Source organism: Pelecanus crispus, chromosome 1, assembly GCF_030463565.1.
Source record: "Pelecanus crispus isolate bPelCri1 chromosome 1, bPelCri1.pri, whole genome shotgun sequence".
NCBI lineage: Eukaryota > Metazoa > Chordata > Aves > Pelecaniformes > Pelecanidae > Pelecanus > Pelecanus crispus.
The window spans coordinates 83,645,683-83,661,585 of record NC_134643.1 but is presented as its reverse complement, the minus strand read 5'-3'; the positions used below and the strand labels follow the sequence as shown (position 1 = coordinate 83,661,585).

Here is a 15,903-nt window from a genome sequence, read left to right as displayed (position 1 = left end):
AAACATTCAATCCCAAAAGTACACCTTGGAAGCAGCCATCTTACAGTTAGGATTTTTAAAGTGGAAACTTCTAGTAACTCAGCAAATATAGGATTAAAAATCAGTCTCATGATAATTTTTGATACAGTGCGTAAGGTGTGCCTTGATTTTAAAAATATTTAGCTAGACCAGTAACCCTTTCCCTATACCAACTCCATATCAAACACAAGTCTGGTCACAAACAACAGGCTCTGGAGAGCCACCTCCACGGTCCAGAGTGTGGCAGAGAATCATCCATGTTCACAGAATTAACAGGGTTACCCACCGCAAAATCAGACCAGCTTACGCTGAATGTTTGGCTGCAGTTAGCCAGTTGCTGTTCATAATCACACCATCATTCACATTTAACTATGAACGGAAGAGCGGCTTTGCCACAGCAGTTTTTCTTTCAAGAAGCAAAATTAATTTACAACATTCTAACACTAATAATACCCCCACCCCCGGCTCCTTTGAAAGAAAACAAGAGGCCTAATACAAGCCCCCAGAAAATTACCAAAAAACAGTTTTCGTGCTTGGGTTCCTTGTCACAATTCAGACATTTTGATTTGTGTATGCAATGATGCAAGTCAGAACTTCACATTTTTTTAAAGCATTCTACCTAATACACTTGGCAGTCCTAATGGGTTTGGTAAATGAAATAAAAACAATAGACTGGATTTGCTAGGGTAAACTGCAGTAGAAGGTGACCTTCAGCCAACTTTTAAGCTGTCTGATGTCCTGGAGGATCAGTTTTCAGGCCAATTGTTTGGTACATACTGCAGCAGACAGTACCTGTACAAATGGCCTTATGAGCAGCTTCTGGCAGTCATGGCTTTCTGGTATACAGGGATACCCCACATCTCACTCTTCCAGTCATAGCTCCATGCCAGGGACTGGGAGAAGGATGATGCATGAGCCAGCAACTCTTCTTTGCAGGCAGGATGTCTAGAAGATCAAATGCTCTGGACTGCACATATCAAGATGTATCACTGTGTCACAAGTGGGAGCTCTCTCTTAGGGATCCTAAGGCTCAGAATATTCCCCGCCCACAATCTCCCCAGTATTTTAACAACCTTGTTTGTAGAAAGTATTATCCAGCGATCAGGCCTGAAGGTTTTGACTGCAAAGTCAAAATAGAAGACTAAAGACTCTGCCCCACTGTATCTAGGATTTCTTCTTAAACTGCAATGTTTTGTTTACCACAAATTTTATTCCTTTGCAAGGTCTTCTGACATAAAATTGGTTTTAGCTTCCATCATTCAGTCATAGCCAACTGCCAGATAAGAAAAACCACAGGTAAGGAAGGCCAGGGTTAAATTTAGGAAAACAGAAAAGCTTTCTTTAAGAAAAATTGGAAGCAGCAGCTGGGGATAGAATATAGTAAAATCAGACATGAAGGATGAAACATGACTTGACTTTTTATTTTGTTGAATAACCAAATAGCAAATTCTGCTCTTTGGGTGCTGATAGCTCCATTACCGACCCATTTAAGAAAAAGATAAGCCTCCATTCTTAACTATGATTTGCAGGCCAAGATGTTCCCAACAGAGGTTGCCTGAGCTTAGGCGTCCTTATTCAGCCCCAATTCAAAGCAAAGAACCCAAGCCTGCATATGAGCTTTGGCACAAGAGCAGCTCTGTCACTGTCCAGAGTGGTTCTAAAGCGCAACGGCCCAAAAAGGAATTGTGCCAACTCGCACATGTGAAGAGCCAAGTCATGGGCTCCAGCAAAATGACAAACATTGTTTAAAAACATGTTTGCTGAAGGCCTTGTTGGTGAACAGGCCACTTGAAAATTGTGAACACAAAGCATGCTGTGCAGCTGCCTAAAAGCCCAGCTCTCCTGTGTGCTTGAGCAAAATGAGGATACAGGAGAAATTGGAGGGTTACAAAGGATGCCCAGCAAGACTTCTCTAATGATGTTGCTCCATGCCCTTGATGCCAGCAAAAGCTGCTGGGAAATAGCTCTGATTTCTGTTACTGATGTAAACTCCTGAGCCTGTGGAGTGGAGATTTTCTCTTCAATGTTCTTTGTACTTTTCCTGTTCTCTTTGAAAATGCCATGCTGAACTCTTTACCCTCACTCTCCCCTGCACGACAGTTCTTCCATATCTCTAATGCAGGTTCTCTCACTTCCTTGACTTTTACCACTTGGGATATGCAGACAGCAGTGGTGGCAATGCTAAAAGCTTTCTGCTGGCAAGGAGACCCACATCCAAAAAGGGACAAATTTCTGGATGGAGACATCTCTGACTAGCATAAAAGTGAATTTTGTGGACTACAGGATCTAAAGCTTACTCATAGATGCCCTGTCCCTGGAAACATTCAAGGTCAGGTTGGATAAGGGTCTGAGCAACCTGATCTAGTTGAAGATGTCCCTGCTCATTGCAGGGGGGTTGGACTAGATGACCTTCAAAGGTCCCTTGCAACCCAAACCATTCTATGATTCTGTGATACTACTTCCATTTCCAACTTCACGCACAAGGTCAAGTTCAAATGCAATCGCATGGGCAAAAGAAGCAGATGAGAGTCAGCACTACCAATAAAACTGTTGGTTCTTGCTTTTGGTAGCTTTTTAAACCCAGAAACTATCCAACTTGCTTATCCTCCAAGGCAAATTTTAGGCTGGAGTCAGACAGTATTGGTTTCCTAGATACAGAAGAGTGATTAACTGCATTTGCATTCCTGTATCAAGCACTTCTTACTATGGTTAAATTGCTATCATCTGAAGTTGAAATACTGGCAGTGAAATAAAACTCATACACACATTTTTGCTATAAGAAACAAAATATCCAGAACAAAAAGAAAATCCAATGCAATGACATATAATTGAAAGGACAACTGTAAGTTACTTATTTGAGCCCATCTTCTCTTTGAAATCCACCCTTCACAAGATACTCAACCAAAGCTAAATGAAGATACCAAGAGAAATTCTACTAATTTCAGGAACTGGGCCTTGGCTGCAAACCAGAAAGCACACACACATAAATGCAAATTCAAGCAATGTTATGAAGATCCTTTAAAGTTGTGACTCAGCTGCAATCTTAGTTCGCTAACTCCCTGATGAGATTCCCTCTTTCTTCTGTAAGACACCCTTGCACATTAAAAAAAAAAAAAAAAAGTAGATATAGTCTATAAGTGTACCAAAATATCACTGCTGAAGGAGAACTAAAAATGCATTTATTTTTATGTACAGTAGCAAGCGCAGCATGACTGCAACCTCTAGGCTGTTACTGACAAGAGAAAATCTTATTTTTGAGTGTTTTTTAAATTGCATCATTCTAAACATACCGCCTGCTCATTTGCCTGAAGGGCTGAATCCTTCTTTATTTTGGGACATGGTTTAGTAGGCATGGTGGTGTTGGGCTGATGGTTGGACTGATGATCTAGAGTTCCCTTCCAACCTTAATGATTCTATTCTGGTTTTATTTTCATTAATAAATAATCCAGACACCAAGCCAGGAAACACGAAATTAATTATTACTCTACCCTTAGTTGGTTTAGTGGTAGACTTGATAATGTTAGGTTAATGGTTGGACTGGATGATCTTAAAGGTCTTTTCCAACCTAAATGATTCTATGATTTTGTCATTTATCAACTGGTAGAATTCTTCACTGCAGACACCATCATTAACACACTAATCCCTTGGCATATCCACCATTAAATAAAACAAAAATGGATAGCTTGAAAGAGGATGCCTTTATACATACGTGTGCACTTGTGTTTGTGTGCAGAGCACAGTTCTGTGTTTACTGCGTAAGAAGCTTGTCCATAATGTCCCTTGGATAAAATAAGGTCCCTGCCATCAGAGTTCTCAAAGAACTGCATAAAATTAAGCATGGTATCTTTACAGATTTAGCAGAATACTTGAATATTTGTATTTTCTCTTGTTAGATATCTAATGTGAAACTGAGAAATTTCTCCTTTCTTTTCAGCTCCTTTTTTTTTTTTACTTTATTGCATTAGCAACACATGCATTAGCATACAATTGGGTAGAGGGATTTTTCTGGAATGTGTTGCTGTTCAGGTCATGATCTACTTAACATCATGAAGTGATTTTAAGTAAAAAACCCAACCAACTAAAAAACCCTTTTGAAATCTGATGATTTATTGTGATCCCAGTCCAGGCCAAGGAAAGGTCATATGAAACCAAGAAGTAAAGATAAAAATGAAGACCAGCTTTTACATATCATTCTGTAGGTGGTGGGTACTTGTGTAGAATAATGACATGCAAGACAGAAACCATTAACTCCCTTGCTGTTGCAGCTGAGTAAGTAGGTGCATATAAAGCTGAGCTCCAGAAAGATCTTGCTAGACCCTTTGCACAAGACATATTTTCTGTGCATGCACCTAGCAAAGATCACACGCTCCTTGTGATAAGAGGCTGGTAAGAGAGATGGGGTTCCTGTACAGCAGAGCTGCAAAGCAGCATTCTGCTGTGATGGCAACTACAGCCAGGCAGGTGGACTCTGGTCAGACAGTGATGGTGGGCCACCATACTTCATGCTGGGTTTGTCTTGCAAGTGCCTGAGCACCTGGACAAGTATCAGTGTTGCTGTCATTCTGCTGGTCTCTGTGGATATGCCATATCAACACCTGTAACAGCTGTTTCAAGTGAAAGATGAGGAAACTGATATGTCAGGTTTTGACACCAAAACATTTTAATTCACGAAATGAAAGACACTCTTGAAATGAATTGTGAAGCATTCCTGCATTCAAAAAATTACTCATCTGAGAATAATTCACATTGATTCTATAGTTTCTTTTAGCACTGTGTCCTTGTTTTCCATTTAGCAGTTTATGTCAATTAAACAATCTTAATTTCATTGTGATTTATTGTTGTTATTATTTGTTATATATTGTTATTATTAACTTTTGCAAGCAATGTATAATCAGAGTACATATTAAACTGCAGTGTATTTAAAAAAAGAAACACGAGTTGACTTTACTACTGCAAATACCCCTAGGAGTTGAAGTACCGAAGACAGTTGGCGAAGCTGGAGCACTAAGCTGTGAACTCTCCTCAGCAGTGACAAAACTGAGGTTTGCATTCTGTACCACCCAGCAGAGCTTGTGACTGGCAGACAAATGGCAGGCCCCAAGGCTGTCTATATTTCAGCTGTATCGCTTGTTGTAATAAATGACAACACATCACACGATTAGGTCATAATCCCACCTAGAGCTTCAAGGTACTGTGAGTTCTACTTTTAAGGGACAGCAGCAGCAGGAACCATTTTGATAATACTGGAGAACTGCACCTGCAAGTGACCAGAGCCTGATGGCTCAGGGAGAGATTCAAGCAGGCGTACAAGGAGAAGCTGTGTAATAGTAAGGGACCCAGCTTCTCCCAGTGGGAAATGCCTTTGTGAAGGGTCTGGAGCACAAGTCTTATGAGGAGTGAACTGGGGTTGTTTAGTCTGGAGAAAAGGAGGCTGAGAGGAGACCTTATCGCCCTCTACAACTATCTGAAAGGAGGTTGTAGCAAGGTGGGTGTCGGTCTCTTTTCCCAAGTAGTTAGCAATAGGAAGAGAGGAAACAGCCTCAAGTTGTGCCAGGGGAGGTTTAGACTGGATACTAGGAAAAACCTCTTCATGGAAAGGGTTGCCAGGCATTGGAACAGGCTGCCCAGGGAAGTGGTTGAGTCACCATCCCTGGAGGTATTTAAAAGACGTGTAGGCATGGTGCCTAGGGACATGGTTTGGTGGTGGACTTGGCAATGCTAGGTTAATGGTTGGACTTGATGATCTTAAAGGTCTTTTCCAACCTAAATGATTCTATGATTGTATGATTATTTAATCTTATGTTGAAGCACAACTTATTTGTGTTCCAAACACATACAGATAGAAAAAATATTATTTCAGTCTTGGCCTATGGCATATAAGATGCTCTAAAACTCCTGGTGACAGCTTTTTTCTGCCTCCATTGCTACTGTTTAGAGAATCTATAGAGTGCTCTGGAAGCCAGATTTAATGGATGGGATTTTCCTCCTCAGAAGGAAGGACTTCAGAACTGATTAACCCAACACTTAGCTGCCAGCAGAACTGCCCAAATGATTAACCTTCCCCGCTACTTAGCACTGGTGAGGCCACATCTGAAGTGCAGCACCCAGTTGTGGGATCCCCAGCACAAGAGAGAGATGGACGCACTGGTGCAAGTCCAGTGAGGTGCCACAAAGATGATGAAGGGACTGAAGCACTTCTCTCCTATTAGAAAAGGCTGAGAGAGCTGGGACTGTTCAGCCTGGAGAAGAAAAGGCTCAGGGGGATTTTACCAATGTTTATAAATAACTGATAGTAAAGGGGTAAACAAGAAGATGGAGCCAGGCTCTTCTCAGGGGTATCCAGTGACAGGACAAAAGACAATGGGCAAAAAATGAAACACATGAAATTTTGCCTGAATATATGAAAACACTCTTTTACTGTGAGGGTGATGGAGCACTGGCACAGGTTCCCCAGATACATCGTGGAGTCTCCCTCCTTGGGGATATTCAAAACCCAGCTGGACATGGTCCTGGGCAAGTGGGTCTATCTGACCTGCTCTGAGCAGGAGGTTGGACCAGACAATCTCCAGAGGTCCCTGCCAATGTCAGCAATTCTGTGATCCTGTGAAAATATGCAGGGAGAGGAGTGTGAAAACAAGCTAGAAAGGAAGAAGATCTGCATTTTCAAGTTCACAAAAGGTTAGCTGAAATTTCAGTGAACAGAATTATTATTTTTAAATAATAAAGAACACTACAGAGATTTTATCATATTCCCTACTGATTAAAATAGGAGATAAAATTTCCTGCAATAGCTACTGTACAGTAGCTATTTGACAGTATTAGAGATAGCTATTTGACAGTATCAGCTATGTGACAGTATCAGAGATTGATCGTAATTAGCAGACAAGAAGGAGACTTTATTTTCCCCTGAAACTGGAGAACAGTACCTCTTTCAGACTCTGAGGAACACAGAATTACTCAGGCCACAGGGATGTCTACATGATGTCATGACACAGGAGGAGAGCAAGAGAGAAGTGGACAATTTAACTGACCAAAGGAAGAAGAAAGTGTTTACAGCTTGTTCTGCAAAATAAAGTATTAGTTCTGCATAACTTTCAGGAATTGCAGAGAACAGGATGGGCAGTTCTCATACTTAACGTCTTCTGTTCTGCAACACAATTAAGACTGAGGAGTAGAGAACAACCTCTGTGTAGTTCAACAGATATTCATCAATAAATTACTTTGCCTTTTCAGTAAATGACCACAAAAAAATTTAAAACTAACATCTAAGTGAAAGATGAAAGACTTCTTTTGCAGGCTATCTTAAATGAGGCCTAAAACCTCCTCTCCCATACTCCTAAAAGCTCGGTGAAGATTAACATATTTAGCAAAATTTGGGATAAGCAGGAAAACATTGTCTGATCACCTTAATATAGGAGAAATGTTGAATTCAACAGAGCTGTAAGACAGACACAAGGCTTTGGTTTTGGCTTTAGAACAGGCATGACCCTTTTTATAATTCAAAAGTCATGGTATTGATTCACTCCCATGGGCACTCTGATCACCCTAAACTACTTCTCCCCTTTCTGCTTGTGCCCTTACTAGGCTTTTCATTCAGACTGAAAGACTTCTTGGACAAAGACCTGTGCTTGCATAGCTATGGCTCCCGAATGCCAGCAGAAGGCAAATTAAATTTATAATATATCAATACCAGAAAAGAAAGTTTCCTCTTCTCCCTCATCCCTACCAACATAATTTTCTAGTTCTCCATTACTTTGTTCTCTAGCTTCTCAACCCCGTTCTCTTCCAGACCCTTGCCCTTTCACCAATGATAATGCCCTACTTCTCACACTTGCCTTCTGATGCTTTTTACAAACACTTTTTTTCCAAATGTTATCTCTGATAACCTCTGCAGACCTGCCGTCTTCTCTTTTTTCCTCTACTTGTTTCTTCAGGATCTCTTCCTAAGTTTTCCTATTACTGCAGCCTTTTATTAGTCCTTTTATCTTCTGCATCTGTACTATTTTTTCTGTATTACTAAGATTTCCACTGGTGCCACCATTATGCCATAAACGTATCCCCTTACTCTTCTGTTCCTGACCCACTTCCCTCTCTGCCATCTTTGAACTTAGCTGATGTCTCTCCTTTTGGATGTCTTGATGTTCATTGTAAGTTCTCATAACCGAAACACAAGTCCTTTCTTCAGCAATATCACCAACTCATTATTTAACTGCTTCCTCTCTGTCCCTGGATGTCTATTGCATCATAATCCTGTCACCCACATTTTCTTTCCAGCTTCATTAAAAAAATGAGGGCTCATCTTTTGAGAATTTTTTCATGCCTGCTTTTGTATGTACACAGAACCTTACACAACAAGATTGTGGTCCCAAAAAAAGGACTATGAACACAGCGTTTTCAAATATGCAAGTGTTTTCAAACTGACTGTCAATCTGAGCTGCTCCATTTTAACAATTATAAATTAAAGTATCCCAAAGGGATTCAGTCTGCAAAAGGGCACCGATATGAATCAGACTTACCAGACACATTGGAAATTTTTAGCAAATATATCATATACAGAAAAGTATAGTTATTATTATTTTCAGTACTGGCATTAATCACATATAAGTGTAACAAAACACACACAGCAAAGAAGATTTATCCATAAATCCATAACGCTGCATCCCTGATCAACTTATGCAGTGTGTGGAGAAATTCTAAATTACTGTGCAGCTTCCATGTATACTAAGTAGTGACGGAAACTGCATTATTACTATGAAACTGTGCAATAAGCCTATTTTCTCTGGGAATTGCCTCAGTCACACAAAGACGTTCTTTCTTCTTCAGCAGACTGCGGCCTGAATTTATCTGACTGATGCAATGGAGGACACAATTTCAACCACCACCTTTCCTTCCCTCTTCCTCTTATCATGGTTTCTCCTCTGACATCTGAGTATGCATTAAAAACAATAAATTAAAACACCCCTGCCATTTCCATCTAGCTGCCCTTCCAGCACTTCTGCAGAATGCAGTCTGTGCTGACAGCTGTGCAAGTGCAAAGGAGAAAGGAGGTGTAGGAAACCAAATTCTGCTGATGCTAATTCATAATAAGATGGGCCTTTGTGCTTCTCAGCTTCTTCATTAGCCTCCTGGTAGGCAGGCCTTTGCATGCAGAAGAGAGGAAAAAGTAGGTAGGGCTGCCAGATCCCCCAGCTTAGCTGAAAGCTGACAGGTGAGATTCTACACCCTGAGTTATGACATGGGTTGGATGGCCATCAAATGAGGAGGAGCTGTCACCATACAAGGCTGCAGCTTTGGCGCAGCACCCAGAAAGGGCAATGCCATTGCACTTTGCTTGTTCCAGATGCCCATGTTCCAGCAGAGCGTAGAGCCAAGGGGTAGCAGCAGCAGCAGCAGGGCTGCAAACATCGAACAGCAAAAAGTGACACCAGGGACATGTGAGTAAGTCTTGAGCTGAGGACTAATGGTGGCTTCTTTTTTGTCCAGTGATAAAGGTTATTTTACTGGAAGCACTGGCTCTCTCACTGGCCCTTCCTTGTGCTCTAGGAAGCAGATTATTAGCTGATAATATATAAAGCAAAACATTACCAGCTTTCTTCAAACAGGAACGCAAATTGGAGAAGAGAAAGAAATGAAACTGAACAAGGCAGCAGATGGTGTTAGCTTCAGAAATAGGCACAGAATGGTTCGAGACCCTTGCCTGCATTTGTGTCAGTTATGTTATCACCCTTAAGATTTAGCTCCTCTCTACCACACGGTTTACAAATCATGGGGTCAAGTACAAAAACAAGTTTTTGTTAAAATGAGAGATTTGTTCCTTTGGTACACAAATACCAGAGTTACGTCCAATAATCTACTGACAAAAGCGAGGCAAATCTAAATAAATAACAAAACAGAAAACATCCTCAGCTGTTTCAGTCCAATTGGCAGTTTCCAAACCTCCTACTGAGCAAGTGGGATCCTGTTCCATCAACCAAAAAACTCATTACTCTGTTCCAAGTACCGATCTATGCACCATTGCAGTGGTCGCAGCAGATTTAGGGGACACTGTTCCAGAGGGAGTGACACTGGTTTGGCGTGGAGAACCTTTAGTGCTTATGGTGATGAGCAAGATGCATGAGTGAGGGAGTGGAGAAAGGGATAGTCAAGGGAGGTGGAAAAAGAGAAATCTGGCATGATCTGGTGAAATTTATAGGGCTAACAGAGGGTCTTGCCATATATTTGCTGGTAAGCATAGCACACTTGACAAGGAAATACTGAAGAGACAAAGGTATCTGATAACATTAGACTTCTGCTGTTTTCAGCAGTCAGTCCCATCATAATGTGTGATTCTAGACAAAGCTTTGCAAGGAAGAGAAGGAGGTCTATCTGTACCATCCACTGTAACTATAAGGGTTAACCATAATGGTTATACGTGGTTGGACAATATGAAAAAGCAGTAGCATTTTACAGTACTCCTGGTCACACCCAGCAATATTTATTCCCCACTTTCAGCAGCCTCACAGCCTCCCCATTTTCCCTCTGAATTATTGGAGACGTTAACAAGTCTTTTCCACTCCCAACTTTGACTGATCTTCCTAATTAGGAGCACTGAACAAATAGATCTGAGAAACAGCCTGGCAGCAGTGAGCAGCCTTGGTTCACTGCACACAGGGCATGGAAAAAGCTCTGCTCTCCCTGGGACAATGTGAAAGCTACCACCAGTGACTCAGCGTTAGCCCAGCAATCGGCTCTCCAGGGAATCTGAGACAATCCCTCCAAGCATTCCTGCCTGTTTCTGCACACAGAGGGATCAGACAACAAAAAATACTCCTTGAAACAATTTCCTACCTCTGATAAATATATACCTCCCATCAACTAATGAGTAAACAAAAATTCCAGATAAAAAACATTTTAAAAGCACAAACTAAGGCATTTTGCCTCTTCACACCTCATCGCCCTTTCATAACTTACAACTGCTTTTTTATTTAACAGGAGTCATCTTCCAGCATATTCACATGTACACACTGTGAACAAGACAGTTCATAAATGTGATGTCTCAATGTTTAAACCCCTGTAGATGTGATATGAACCACAAAAATTTCACAGGTTGTGCTAACAGATATATGAAGAGAGATGGAAAATGATAGGCAATTTCTTTCAAAATATTAAGTACTACCAAAAATCAGGAGTGCCCAGAGGACCTTACCTGAAGAAAATAGTTCAACTAATTCCTGCCAATCTGCTTCTCTACTTTCATCTTATTTCATCCCAAATACTACTTTTGTCTGTTTGTCTAGAATATTTAGAAGCTGGCAACTTGTTCTCTGTTCCTCTGGTTCCTGGGAAACTTCCCTTCTGAGTGTGAAAACGAGAAATTCCACAGGATAGTATTGGGTCAAGGCATAATGTAAAAGAGAAACAGTTACTTTCAAAGTGAATGTGTGATCAGTCAGTAGAGAAGATTACAGAGGGTAGAATACAAAAGTAGAAATAAAGTATTTTCTCCTAAAAACAGATACAAATGCTGTATTGCATTAAATCCAACAGTTTGTGGGGGAAAGAATAATTACACAGTAGAGATTAGAAATTACATATGTACACAAAAGAAAAGGAAGGGATTTTATTCTGAATTTTCCTGTGCATACTCAAATATATGCATTCTTCAACAGAGATTATGATCAGGAATGTCAAATGCAAATGTTGCCTGAAGACTTGGAATAAGCTTTTGCTGCATTTTTTATTTGTTATATAGCTCAGGGGTTTCCCAAACTGGGAAATGCAAACCCCAACTGTAAACGGGAAGTGTAGTCTCTAGATTGTGAATGACTGACTACGTGGCTTAAAGACACACAGCAAACTTAACTGGTAACATTCTGCAAGAATGTTAAGAATAATGTTTCTAGCCCTCTTCATCTGCCATGAAATTAATAGTTTCACTTCTAGAAAAAAAACAAAGGCTGTCAACATTTACACATGGAAATAACCTTTGAAGAGTTGGGTTTCTGCCTTAGGGAAGTGTTTTTGCTTTATTTTAAAAAAAACATCAAAAAGACGCCTTTTTCTTTGAGGGGACCTGAGTGAGTTCTGAGCATACCCCTAGAGTTTTTGCCTTTTCAAGGCTGCAGCAACCTAACTTAGAGACTTGCCTCCTTCTTTTGTTCACTTGAAACACATTGAAGGAGGCTGTCAAAGGTTCAAGGAGAGGTTGTCAAGTCCTGTTTGCTGTTAGCATGTCTAAAACTGCTGACACACGCTAGGAAAAAAAAGGGTACATTTCGTACAGCTGCAACAATAAACCAGCTACTAGGGAACTTCACCTACAGCTGACACCACCACTAAGCTGTGCTGGCCAACTAAAGAGATAAGCCAGTAATATTCATACAGAAAATGCAAACAAAGCTTATAGAAGCCCTGAAAAATAGCCTGGTTTGCCATTTTCTTCGTGGGTTAAAAAAAAAAAAAAAGGCAAACAAAGATGCAAACGCACCACATTTGGGATTTTGTTGTTTGATGATGAAAACCATTACCCACAGTCTTCAGCGATGAAAGCCATAGAAACAGCTGAAAAATGTTCATTGAAAGGAAAAGTAATGGAAAATTGTGCACTTGACAGACTTGCAAAAAGCAACCAATGTGACAGTTTCCTTTTATATCACTTACAAATTTTCCTGAACAGGAAAATAATCTACCCTCTGTTGAAAACACAAAAAAATTCCAACTCTATTGCTGGACATACTTAAGATTTTCTAGCTTGATGCCTCAAAACATTAGGAGGAAAAACGTAAGCCTTCTCCCAGACCTATTTGTCTCTAAATAAGTTATCTATAGCCCTATTTGTCCTCCACTCCAGTAGAACTTCCAGTCAAGCTGTGTTCAAAGTTTTAGACCAATACTCTAAAGATACATGTCCCCTCCCCTCATTTCACATCGGCTATGTACAAATTCACATTAGCAGTAAGCATTAGCTTGAACTCTGGCACTTATCATAGCTGGAGGAGTCTAGCAAGTTCATGACCTCGCCACTGGCCTAAGCTCCTGAGGACCTTCAGGTCTTCAGGCCAAGTCCACTCTAGATAACTGGTCTAGCAGTATCTCCTTACAAATCTTTACATTCAATACAGCAAAGGGCTTCTTGACACTAGAGATCTGGTTTTCATCACCGAAATAAGCCACATGGGTGGAGGTCATACAGGTCTGTTCTTCAACTCACAGGGCTGTCTTAGCCTTTGTGTTCTGCTGCAAGTAACTTTGGAACGCACCCTTCTCAAATGCAACTATTTTATCACTTCATAAGTAAGGTTAAGCTGGAGCTTCTTATCGCTTCATAAGTAAGGTTAAACTGGAGCTGATATCAGAAGATGTCAGATGCCCTACTGTACTGCAGCAATGCACAGCCCACTATACCTTGCCACTAGGCTTTGTCTTATGAAATGAGCTTAATGCCCCAATAAGGGGAAGGAGTCGAGTGTGATAGGCTCACCATTTTATTTTTGAATGTTTGAACAATATGTTTTGAAAGTGGGTGAAGGAAAAAAGTTAGTTGATGAGAGAAAAATGCTGCTCTTCTTGCAAAAAGGAAATTTGCTAAGGTAACATGTTTTTGAAAAAATTAATTCTCGACAAACAGCAATACAGAAAAGAAGAATTACATTGCTACAGTGCAAAATCCTGCATTCCCTATCAAAATAAGACAGATCCAGGTTCATTCATGTACAAGTTTTTTGATTGTTTGTTTTAGACACGACAAAAATATACAAGTTACAGGAGAAGACGGTATTTTGTTCTTCATGAATTGAGTATAACAGGAGTCCTCTGCTTCACCCAGCTAAATGGATTTCACATTAGACTCTAGAATAAAATACAGAAACTTACCTTGCATTTCAACATGTTGGCAACTCTCTCTTGCATTGATTGTCCAGCCTTTGGCCTGACAAGTATATAAACTGCTTTTACATCAGGGCTGGAGCGCAGAAGCTTTTCCACCAGTACTTTTCCCATGAAACCTGTAGCTCCTGTGATAAGTACGGTCTTTCCATTGTAATAAGCTGAGACTGAAGACATGGTGCTTTCTTGTTCTGTCCTTCCTTTAACTTCCTGTGGGAGGTACCTGAGAAGATGCAGAAATAAACCTTTAAAGGTGTTCGAGTCAAGACACAGATTAATTATTTGGGAATTACAGTCTGAGATAACCTTTCCCAGTCAGCTACAGCAGCTCACATCAGGACAATCAATGGCAATTTTAAAGATCATTTTTTTTAGAAGCCTTTATCATGAAAATAAGCCACAAAAGTTAAAAAGGTTAATCTGAGAAGCTTAAAAAAATCAGGCTCAGCCTTATCCTACATTTTATACCATAGCTGTACCCAGCAGTCACAGTTTAGAACATAGCTTGTGCTATCCAAGACCCCTAGCAGTAGATGCTCGCTGCAGTGTTGAATAGCATTTATCTCATACACTGTGAAGTAGCAGCCATGAAGATATGCCATTATCCCTAGACAAAGTAGAAACAGATGTCCTCACAAATGCTGCAGGTACAAATTAAAGTTTTCCACTTTAATTCCACTGTGCCATGCAGTTCCTTTTCTTGTCGGCCATCACTTTGCAATGTGCTCAGCCTTTTCCTGTTGTCCTGGCTTGGAATAAATCCACGAAGAAAACTCTTCTTCATGGAAGATACAATGCAATGACATTGGTCTGCAAGACTGCAATACCATGCTCCTGTGTGTCAGTCATCACCCATTACTGGCTGTTAAGGCCAAAATTCATCCCACTTAACTCTAAGGAGCATAGATGTCATCTGCTGTCTCTGGAGAGCTTCATTTGTCTGAACTACCCTTTGGAGATCCATTGACTATATAAGGGGACTGACATGACTAGGCTCCCACATGAAGCGTCCCAGTTAAGTATTTTAATTAGATACAATGGTTTCAGGCCTACATGTCCCCAGCCATCCTGATTCAAACTCTAAGTTGATTAAATGACAAACACGGCTGGACTGAATTCTCCTAGAATAGCACCTCTTATTAGACTAACTGAAGGAAAAAAACAACTTCCTATCTTTGAAGTATGCACAAACCACTTCCATTGCAAGGGAGAGAATCATGTAAAATATAAATAAATGTTTTGAAAAAAGCCTCCTAAATTTGAAACAAAAAGAAACAAGGATAACAGAATGCTGTCAATCAAGTATTCAAGAATGAGGACAATGATCTTCAGGTACCCCAGAAAAACATCTCTTCCTCCTGCAGAAGCTTCAGAGTCTCTGTTGGCCATTTCAAGTTTCTCAGCATGACATGAGTCAACTGCATGCTAATAAAATGCAAATATACCAAAACAAAATTATATAGCATCTGCTGCATTTTTGCAGTCTGCAAAGATTCCCTGTTCTCACTAACCCTTTTGCATTTCTGAAACCTAATAAACCATTCAGGGACAGTGAAGTAGCCTAACAGAGCAAAAAATGCAAGCCTTCATATAGAAACTTCTTATATAATGAGTCCTTGCCTTGGACCAACAGAAATGAACAACAGCAACGAGTTAAAGTACTGTAAGAACCTTAGCTACATGTGATGGTAGGTTAAATTCCCTTCACCACATGGGACCACGAGAGAAATATAGCTTGTCCTACAGCCCACGCCTTCCTCAGGATGGAATGAAGTATCTTACCCCAGAAAATTGACCACCAGCTCTGTGAATCAAGAGAAGCACCACGGATCAACCCTTACAAGGTATACTGTGTTCATTGCAACACTCAGGAATGTGCTTAGCTGGGCTGCAATCCCCAAAGCGTTACCACTCACAACAGTGAAAAGCGATCCACAGTCTGTGTTAATGTGTTGTCACTATCTGGGTCTACAGCTGATGCATCTACCCAGACCCAACTCTGCATTCCTACCGATCTGCCAG

General features: G+C 40.5%; 1 protein-coding gene across 8 annotated transcripts in view; it reads right to left on the bottom strand.

Moving 5' to 3' along the window:
* The window catches only part of FAR2 (fatty acyl-CoA reductase 2), an 83,025-nt gene extending 68,967 nt beyond the window's left edge, over nt 1–14,058 (bottom strand). For all 8 annotated transcript variants that reach the window (XM_075716360.1, XM_075716376.1, XM_075716368.1 and 5 more), the window contains exon 1: nt 13,870–14,058. In XM_075716360.1, coding sequence (XP_075572475.1) covers nt 13,870–14,058 — 189 coding nt within the window. The remainder of the gene's footprint in view (nt 1–13,869) is intronic.
* Between the last annotated feature and the right edge of the window lie 1,845 nt (nt 14,059–15,903).